General features: G+C 34.2%; 1 protein-coding gene across 2 annotated transcripts in view; it reads right to left on the bottom strand.

Moving 5' to 3' along the window:
- Positions 1-6,713: 6,713 nt before the first annotated feature.
- The window catches only part of MICU3 (mitochondrial calcium uptake family member 3), a 93,292-nt gene continuing 89,143 nt past the window's right edge, over positions 6,714-10,862 (bottom strand). For both annotated transcript variants that reach the window (XM_028852366.2, XM_028852369.2), the window contains 2 exons: positions 10,600-10,668; positions 6,714-9,063 (listed from right to left, as the gene is read on the bottom strand). In XM_028852366.2, coding sequence (XP_028708199.2) covers positions 10,600-10,668 — 69 coding nt within the window. In that variant the 3' untranslated portion in view covers positions 6,714-9,063. The remainder of the gene's footprint in view (positions 9,064-10,599; positions 10,669-10,862) is intronic.

Here is a 10,862-nt window from a genome sequence, read left to right as displayed (position 1 = left end):
ACAGGATAGCTTGATCCTGTCAAGGCTCAATTTTAGGATAGGTCAAGAGTTGTCTTTACTTTAGAGGTACAGTAGCCTTACCCCTAACCTGTGACCTTTACCGCATGCTTGGGTTGTTGAGTTAGACCTTTGCACGCTGGCTAATTTGAACTCTGATGGCTCCCAGCAGTATGTGACCTCCAGTGGCTGTTTTCTGCCGTGCCCCAAGAAGTCTTGCCTTGCTTATGTACAGCTCAGTATTCAGTCAGACTTAAGAGTACCCCTATGCAGATTTTTGGTGCTTCTTTTCTGCACAGCTCCCCTTCCCTAGTACTCTGTCCCATACATTTCGGCTACCTGAGCTATTCTTAACTCTGGTCCCATTTCTGCCATCGCATGAAACTCTTTTCTGTCTGGGCTCCACTTACTTCTGCTGTCGTTTGGAAAGCCCTCCCAGGAAGAAAGCCAGTGAATGTAGAGGTCCACCACATAGTTTTCCCTTCTTTCAAGGATCAAGGCCCTGAATTATTTACTGTACAATGTCGTAGTTGTTTATGGTAGGATAAGTCTGATAGTCATGGCTCTCCAATGGAGGTTTTGATTTCAGCAACTGCTTATTTCTAGAAATTCTATCTCATATCTGTTTAATACCTACAGTTTTCTCATTTTGTATAACCATTTTTGAAATTTCAAAGTTAATTTCACACATAGCTTTTCTGTATGTTGTATTCAGTTCCAACATCTGCATTCTTTGCAGTCTAAATTTATTGTTGGCTGTTAATTTTCACTCATAGTGGATGGCTTTATCTGGATTTGGTAGAATTCTTTAAAAGTTTATGCTTGATTATCATCTAAGACTCTTTTAGGATAGCTTCTTCTGTTTCAGTCTGGGGTGTGTGTGTGTGTGTGTGTGTGTGTGTGTGTGTGTGTGTACACTAATCTCAGGAACTTTTGGGATTCTCTTAAAAGTTTCAACTCGGAAGAGGGGGTCCCATTCAGGTCCTCTCCCTCACTGCTGTTTCGAAGCTCAATATGCTCACATACTGTCAGTAGAGAATTCTCACTTGAGGGCAATCTCTCCTCTCTATAAAGCCCGCAGGCTCCCAACCATTCCAGTTCCAACCACCTGTGAGCTCTGTTGCTCTAGCTGAGGAGACTCCCCTTATATGGTCTGGATCTTGGTGACTGCTAGCAAGTCCAATTCAGGCTCTAAACTGATAGTTTCCACTCCTGGCTACTTGGGACTCAGCTCTTAGATTTTTTTAAAAAATTATTTTTCCCTCCTTTTTGATTTTTGTTTTTGAAGGGAAGAAATCACTGGACACTAAAATGGTTCAGTGTATGTTGTACTTGGGGTTTAGCTATTGTGGAGCAGAAATTAACCTAAGCTTTTAACACCTCACATATCTGGAAGCAAAAACACATGTGTTAATTTGCTAAGCAGTCAAATAACAAAAATAAAAGGCAACGCCTATCTCTATCTGAATTACTAACATACATCTTTGTGTGGCAATTTACCACTGTGAGAAACTGAATTATTAGCATAACCTATTTAGTATTTCCTTTTACTTAATTTACTTTTTAGTCCAAACAGTGAAGGATACTTTCCATAGACTGAATCTTTGTAAATTTTAGAAAAACATATTTAAGTTGACAAATGAAGGCTGACATTTGGCTATGCTTTAATAGGCTGAACACCAAGCAAATCCTATTTCTTTATTTGTTCATTTTGCAATACGTCTTGACATCACCTTCCCCTCTTTCTTAAATTTGCCTACTTAGCAGGGCACAATGCAGTTTTGATGTGCAATCTGATTTCAAAAGAATCTTTGTGACAGCTAATCTTCTGTACACTCACTGTAATTAAATATTACAGCACAAATGGTACATAAGATACTCACTTTCTTGAGAACCTCTTAGCACCAAACAGCAATGACACAAAAAAGTATAGATTTTCAGGGTGCTTTTTATAGATTTTTCAGCTTAAACGTTTAACTCTTATAGCACCTAGAGCTTGCAAAAGCATGACAGGGCATACACTCAAAATATCTTTACTGTCTTTTATTCTGTCCTAAACTCTCATTTTACCTCAGTTTAAAATCTGCTAGCAGACTAATGTGCTTACCTTTAAGCTAATTGCTTCATTCCTAAAAAATATGCATATAGGAAATGCCAAACTGAATGAGATTAATAATCAAGCTCAGCTGTCTCTGATGGTAAATGTGACCAGAATATACTGTGTCAGAGAGTCTGGCTGCCATCTTGACCTTTTTTAACCCCGTAACTGATTCCCCCTGATGTTCCCTGATCAATTAATTCCTTCTCCAGTCCTACCATCCAAACTTAAACTGTGTGGTAGTTCCACAAATTTACAATCACCATAATACTTTTATTCTTTCTTCAAACCATTTCTTCCCACTTCAAGTAGTCGTCTAACTCTAGATTTGGTGAATAAATTCACCCAATACATGGCCTTCAGAATTTATTCCCACTTTTACCAGACTGAGATCCTAAGTTTTAAACATGTACTTTTCTTGCTGGGCGCGGTGGCTTACGCCTGTAATCCCAGCACTTTGGGAGGTCGAGACGGGCGGATCATGAGGTCAGGAGATCGAGACCGTCCTGGCTAACACGGTGAAACCCCGTGTCTACTAAAAATACAAAAAATTAGGAGGCTGAGGCAGGAGAATGGCGTGAACCCGGGAGGCGGAGCTTGCAGTGAGCCGAGATTGTGCCACTGCACTCCAGCCTGGGCAACGGAGCGAGACTCCGTCTCAAAAAATAAAATTTAAAAAAAAGTGCTTTTCTTAAAAAGTAAACATACCCATACTAAAAACACTCTGATAGTTCAATAACAGCTCATTAAATATAACCATGCTCCCATCTTCAAAGATAACCATTCTTAAGTTCCTTGTGGGTACTTCCAGATATATCTATGTCTAACTATAGAGTTAAATACGTTGTTTTGGATGCCCATTTTTCCTCACTCCCTCTTGAAACCATACTATAAGGACAGAAAAGGATTTTTTTTTTAAAGTATAGTTTTCTTTCTCAAGGACAAGAAAACTAGAAGAGAGTACAGAGCCAAAATTTTTAAATTGCAGAAACATACGGTAATAAACTCATAGACCATAGAGAACTTAAATGCCTGCAATAGGGAGACACCTTGAAAGTGGCAGACTCACCCTGCAGAGTTCCTCAAAGTCTTAAGTGAAGGATTCAGGTGCCTCTGAAGGTGGTACTATAAGAAGGATTGATTGAAACTGTTTAGAAAGCATTTAGATTCCAGACTCCTCCCTGCCTGAAACACATTCCCCCTGGATCCCCCCTCCTAAACACATCAGCAGAAAACCCTTCAGTGTTCAAACCAGAGAGGTGTTTTTTATTGTTGTTGTTGTTGTTGTTGTTGTTGTTTGAGACAGAGTCTTGCTCTGTTACCCAGGCTAAGTGCAGTGGTGTAATCTTGGCTCACTGCAACCTCTACCTCCCAGGTTCAAGTTATTCTCCCACCTCAGCCTCCCAAGTAGCTGAGACTACAGGTGTGCACCACCACACCCAGCTAATTTTTGTATTTTCAGTAGAGATGGGGTTTCACCATCTTGGCCAGGCTGGTCTCGAACTCCTGACCTCATGATCCACCCACCTCAGCCTCCCAAAGTACTGGGATTACAGGTATGAGCCACCGTGCATGGCCATCAGAGAGCCACTGTATGCACAAGAAGAAGAGAGGAGTGGAAGTTGGGGGTAACATAAGAAAGGGGATTAAAGATTTCTTTTTCACTCTCAACTTTGAACAAAATAGCAGCCAACCTTTAAACTACCAGGCAGGAGAAATCTGGTCAGTCAAAAAGAAAAGACCTATATATACTGATAGTCAAAATTCCTCATATGGAATGCCCCAGCTAAAATAGCAAAGAATAAAATCCATCAGTCAAAAAGTTCATCTCAGTCACAAAGTTTCCAATTTCTTTGTAAATATGAACATATAGCAAAGGATTGCCTGATATTTGAGAAGTATCTCTAATAAGAGAAACCCAAAATACAAATGTGAAAAAAACAAATAAGGCAATGAAGGGAGTACAAGGAAACTTTAAATAAACCAAAATAATCAGAGAGATTAAAAGATAATAGATGAAACAAGAATGGGAGAAAATAAAAAAGGAAAACTCAGGAAAAAAGAATATGATGAAATAAAAAAACCTCAAGAAAACAGATGGAAGATTAAGAGGAAATCTTTAAAAAGTACAATAAAAAGACAAAGACATGAACAGCGGAAAAAAAAGATGACAGGCTGAGTACAGGAGATTCAATATCTGAATAATAGAAATACCAGGAAAACTGAGCAGAGAAAACAAGAGGGCAGGAAGTTCTGAAACAAATAATTACAATTTCTTTCCAGAATTGAGTGCCATGAGTTTTTAGGTTGAAAAAACTATTGAGTGCTCAGCACAGACATCAAACAAAATACCTTTATCGAGGTACCTTAATTTGAAATTTTGGAATAGTAGGGACAAAGGGAAGATTCTACTAACTCCTAGAAAGAAGAAAAAAAGGAAATGGATCAGAATAGCATCTGATTTCTTGGGAACAAACTGGAAGCTGGAAGACAGTGGGGCAATGCTTTCCCAATTCTGAGGGAAAAGGTGTACCATTCTCTATTTCTATCCCTGGACGAGCCGTCACCCAAGTAGGAGCGTACAATAAAGGCATTTTCAGCATAATAGATCTCAAAATTTACTGTGCAACCTTTCTCAGGAAATATGGAGGCTTATGTTCCACTCCGAAAAATAAAAGGTAAGAAACAGGATGACCTAGGCAATAGAGAGGGTTAAATACAATCTTGAAGAGAGAGAGAGGGGAGATCCTAAAATAACAGCTCTGGGCCAGGCCTAGAGGACAACCATTCTAGATGGGACAGTAGGATGGAAAGCTCTAGCAGGCATTTCTAACATAATAAAACCTTACCTATTACCTTATATATTCAAATATATTAACCATGCATGTATAGTTCTGGTGACCAGTCTGGGAGAAGTTAATTATAACTAAGTAAAAGGTAGACAAAATATTAGGCAAACTGAAGAGGAGAAAATTATTAACTCTAGGGAAAGTAAGAAGATGTATAAGGAAGCAAATATAGTAACTGAAGATGACATAATAATTAACTCGAGTTATACTCTATACTGAAAGGATAGTGGAGGGGAAACATGTCTGTGTGTCTTGGAGGGGGACTTGAGTAAGGGAGACAAATCCTTATCTTCCATTGTAGGAAGTCAATAGTTAATAGGCTAAAAATAAGACCAATCAAAAAAAATGTTGATATAAACATATTATCTTGAAATATGAAGGCAGACACCAAAAGAAACTGCCAAAAGATTTCAGAGTGCCTCTGAGAAGCACAAAAGACGGATGGTGTTTTTTTTTTAAAAGACTATTTAGAGTTGTCTTTTAAAAATATATACACATAACTTTAATAAAACTAAAATATAGTTCTATGCAATCAAAGTGTATTCTAAACACAAACTAGTAGTACAGTACACATTCTTTCATTCCTTACTGTGCTCCCATTAAAATATTTTACAGATCATGTCATATAAACATAAATGGATCTCCTACTTTTTTCAGTTATTATTTTAATAGTTATATAGTATTTCATTGAATGAATATATTTATTGACATGCAAATTTACTAACCCATGTTTTGGGATATGATAGTCCCACAAGTAAAATTTTGAGATATTTCTCTATTGCCCTCCAAAGATGTTGCACCCAAACTTACAGCTCACCAGAAACATTCGAGAGTTCTAAATTGCCCCCGACACTCAAGAGTATACATTATAAAACTATTCTTTCCATCTGCAAGGTGAAAGGATATGTTGTCATTTTAACTTGCATTTCTTTACATTTATTTTTCCAAAAACTGTCTACTCAGTCCATTAAAAAAAAAAATCTATCCTCATTCAGATCCCTCTCCATTCTCTTATCTTTTCTATTTTTCATAAGTACACCTCTTGCTCTTCCTTCACAGTGTTGGACAAAATTTGTCTTTCCCAGAAAACTTTCTCTGTGCATACAGTCACAATTATAGGTATATTCCTCCATTTTTAAGATGTGTGCCAAAAATACTGATTATGCTATATAGAGAATTACAAATAAAGTATTTCACAGAATCTAAGACAACATTGCAAGGTGTACTATTATTTTATGAACTACTAAGAAAGTAAAAATGCTACCAATTTTTTGACAAACCACAGTGATTTCTTATCACTTAGAATTTGTATTATACTTTCTGAATATTATGGAATTAATATTTTTATATCTTTTGGAAGTAAAAGCACTATATTTTAAAAAGTGTTAATTTACTGTATGACTATAAGTAGTAGGATAATAACTACTGTATTCTGAAACATTTCTAGTTGTTATCTTAGTAAGATGATACTTACAAAATTAATATTCCATTAAGTCACATGTAAACTTTCTGAAAAGCTTTCCAGTACCAATGACCATAGTTCTATAATTTAGGAATTCCTGCAATATACTTTGAGAGGCTTTATAGCTTTGTGATTTACTTACCTATAAAGTTGTTGATGAGATAAATGTCATTGGCATATGTTGCCACAGAAGAGGGAATAAAATCTAAAGAGGTTTAGTAACCCATAAAGATTTCCAAAGTTTGAAGGTTACATTTTCAGAAAGTCATTATTAGTCCACAGATACATATAAAAGCCAAGTACAACGTTTCTTGATTCAAGGGCAGGAATATTTATTTTAAGATAATGTAAGAACGTAAGACAGGTTGCTTTGCAATTTATAATAAGAACAGTAAGTTGGAACTTAAGCTAAATAACTTTATTATTATGAAATGATTCTGAGAAGTACCATAAACTTTTTATCATGTATGCTTTCTGTAAAAAGTTTAATGTGAATTTTATGTATAACTAAATTTTTCCAAAGAACAGTCTATAGAACGAAACACTGACAATAACAGCATACATGTAGTTGGTACATTATTTCCAAACCATTAGCAAATTTTAAATTGATATAAGCAACAATTCAGTGAGATATTTTTATCTCTCATCTTAAAGGTGATAAAGTTCAAGAGTGAAAACATGAAGGAAATTACTGTAATTTACCACTTTCTTTTCTATTTTATCAGGATATTTATTTATTCACATTTTAATTTATGTTGCAGCCCTACAAATGTTTTCATCCACTCACTCTGATAAGCAATAAAGAATAAAATAAAGATTGCATATGTACAGTGGTATTCTTCCTTGGGAGAATGACAGAATTATAAAGGATTTCAATGGGCTAATTTAATTTTTAATCTATATTTGCAGGATTTGCCATGTATGCAACATACTCTAACTTATAGTCAAGGATTAAAGGAAACAGCATCTTTTTCAATTACTTTAGGTACCAAATCATACTGAGAACATTCAGTGTAAGGTACAATAGACCTGAGGTATGTTATATTAGTTGGCAGGCATTTTCATTTAGTCAATTAAATCAACTGTCAAAGAAAGTGAAATTAAATTATTATACTATATGGGATCCTTGAAATTATGAATAATATATTTTAAAGCTACTGTCATAAGTAATATTGGATAAAGAATGTAAAAAGTCTAAATACAAAATCAGTGCTAAGAGTAACATTTTCTTGGAAATAACATTACTTTTACAAATAAGCTGATGCAGATCAATTTCACATTTAATAACTTATAAAAACAAAGTCAGTGTTTTCTATTTTCATATGCAAAAGCAAAGTAATAGTTGGGAGTGTATGTAACCTACATTAAATATGTCTTAGAAAGGAAGATAAATGAACTTATCTTCCATATGTGATATGTAAATATATTAATTTAGTTGTTCTATTTTTGTGTAGTATTCTTGTATAAACTAAGCATTTTTAATTGAACAGATGTCTATTAAGTATTATCAAATTGTTTCTCTATGTACAAATCTAATTTTGTTGTGATTCAACAGAAAGTTTTTATTTTCCCTTTTAAGACATATTCTTTTGAAATAATAATTATATTTAAATTACTATTACTGGCTGTTTAGCATCACTTTTGCATGTGGTCCTTTTGCAAGAAACAAAATATTAGCTTCTACTTAATATATACATCAGTCTTATAAACCATTTTATATTAGTCTTTTACAATACTCATTTGATGCTAGACATATATTAACAATATGCAATAAGTTACAGAGTGTAAGACATTATTTTCACTAGTGTTATTAATGTGTACCACCTACAATTAGGAGCAGCTTCATGTTTAAGAAGATAATGACAATGACAATGATTACTGTTACAACAACTACCACTGCTTCTACTATCAACACATGACTTTTTTGGGGAAAAAAATTCTACACTTTAAATTGCTTTACTGTATACATAAAAGAATAACAGACATTCTGTTGACTTTGGCAAATGAACAAAAATTTTTAAAAACTTTATACAAGTCAAACAACATATGTTAATTACGTACTTTTAAAAGTTAAAAGTACATGTAAACAATCGTTTTATATAGTAGCTTAATTTCTATTTGTTTTCAAAATTATCTCAGTGTAATTAAAAACTGGGAAAATAACAGGAATTTAATAATAATTCTAAGGGTCTTATAAATCTCAAGCAATATTCATCTCCAAAAATAAGTTCACAGTCCAAAATCAGAGAAAATGCAATGTTCATTTTTAGGCGATCAACATTCCATGAGTCATAAATTATTTTGAAACGAGGCAAACTTCTAATGAATAAATTAATAAATAAATATTGAAAATACATTCATATGTAGTCACCGGAAGTATTTATGTACTTCTGAAGGGAATGAAAAAGTGCAGAGTTCAGCAAATCAAGGCAAAAACTCGGCTTGATTTTATATATATAACATTTGTAGTAACAAGATGCATTTTATCTGTTTTATATTTAAGAATTCAGTTCCAGAAAAAATATCAATTTCATAGCATTCACCTTTTCCTTCATCCTCTACTTCTTCTGACCTCAGACCTGCTTCCACTCTGAAAATTTTGCTTCTTGTTATTTGTCACACCGATAGTAATCCTTTAAACTTTGTTTTAGGAGTATCTAATTAAAAAAATAGTAACACAAAAGCAGTATTTATTTAAGACATAATTCTGAGGTGATAGTGTTAATCAAATATTCTTATAATAATATGAAACAGTAAGGAACTCAACAGAAACACCCTACATAAAGTATAAGACACAAAGACTTAAAAGCTGAGTGTTTTGTTTAGTAATTTGTGCAATCCTCAGTCTTAGGCTTAGAAAAAGGCAGCCACTTCCAGGTATGGCTCTATGCACTATTACTTAGAATCGGTGAAGCCAGTGTGATACTACTACAAGTCGGTCGGGGGCACTACCCGTGTGGACATAGCAGTCAATGGTCAATGGTCCTCCTTTTTTTTAAACGTTTAGTTTAAGAATTTATAAGGCAGTTTAAAATTCCTTAAAATGCAGATTAGGAAGACCTGACTTCTTTTGTTAACTCAGCTACAAGGGTTACCACCCTAGACAAATAAGTAAGCCTGCTTGCCTCTAAACATTTTAGATGAGTATTTCCCAAAATGGGCTCCATAAAACAACAGATCCCACACCTAATTTGCAAAATGCCGAATACTGCCATTTCCTTTTGGCAAGACAAAATGAATAGTAGCATATTACAATCTAATAAACTCTGTGGGGAAAGAAACTTATTTAACCATTTTTATTATATTTCTTAAACTTGACTAAGCAACTCTTTTTTTTTTTTTTTCCTTTTTAAGTATGCATTGATGTGCTGAAGAACCTCTTCGGGAAACACCTCTATCTATCTATCTATCTATCTATCTATCTATCTATCTATCTATGCTTCAAGCTTGAGAAAAACAGCAAGAAACATATACATGAATATACTTGCAAACATTTTTAAACAAACAGCAAAATCTCCATTGCAGAAATCTAACTAATAAAAACCCACAACTGACCAAAATTTTATAGCTACAGTTGACTTTTGAAAGAAAAAAGAAAAAAAAAAACCCTCACTTGGAGATTGGAAACAAGTTTGATGCATTTCTTTGGGTCATAAATAATACATAAAATGTGGTAAAGAATAATAAGATATAATAAATAGGAAATAATAAATGAATAGGATAGAATGAATTCTGGTTTTCCACTGACTAGCAAGTTATCCTATGCGAGTTACTTGTTAAACATTGATTTTTCTCTGCTGTTAAATGGGATATCTGTGAGAATTAAATGAGATACCACCTGTGGAAGAATACTTAATATAATGCCAGACAACTAAAATAACTAAAAAAAAAAGCTGTTATTTTTTGTGGATGCTCAGAATCATGATCCTATAAAACAGTCGCAAATATTCTTTGGGTGCTAATTATCCTATATTATACAAGTCCAATTTGGATTTATTACATTGTGTCTGCTCACATACAGAACTTCAGGTTTAACGTAAAATTTTTCCATCAAGATACTCTAATCACTTAAAAATTAAAAATAAATTAGATAATTGTATTTCTTTCAGGTACTTTCTAAATGTTATAACAGAAAAATAAATTATGATCCCTACTGTTACTGAACAAATTTAGACAAATAGAAGCTAACATACTTATCTGCTATGAAGTTCTTTCTTCAGGCAGGATTTGAAAGTGGGATACTTCTGGACTGTTTTATAACCCTGTAGAATAGAAGACAAAGTGTGCAAATGTACAGAAAGACAAATGCAGCATGATTTCACTTATATGTGGAATCTAAAAAGTCAAACTCATGGAAGTGGAGAGTAGAATGTTAGTTACCAGAGGCTAAAGGGTTGGGGGATTGGGGAGGAAAGGGGAGAAGTTGACCAAAGGATTCAAAGTTCCAGTTAGACAG

The sequence above is a fragment of the Macaca mulatta genome, chromosome 8 (assembly GCF_049350105.2).
Source record: "Macaca mulatta isolate MMU2019108-1 chromosome 8, T2T-MMU8v2.0, whole genome shotgun sequence".
Classification (NCBI taxonomy): Eukaryota; Metazoa; Chordata; class Mammalia; order Primates; family Cercopithecidae; genus Macaca; species Macaca mulatta.
This window is presented reverse-complemented; position numbering and strand designations above follow the sequence as displayed.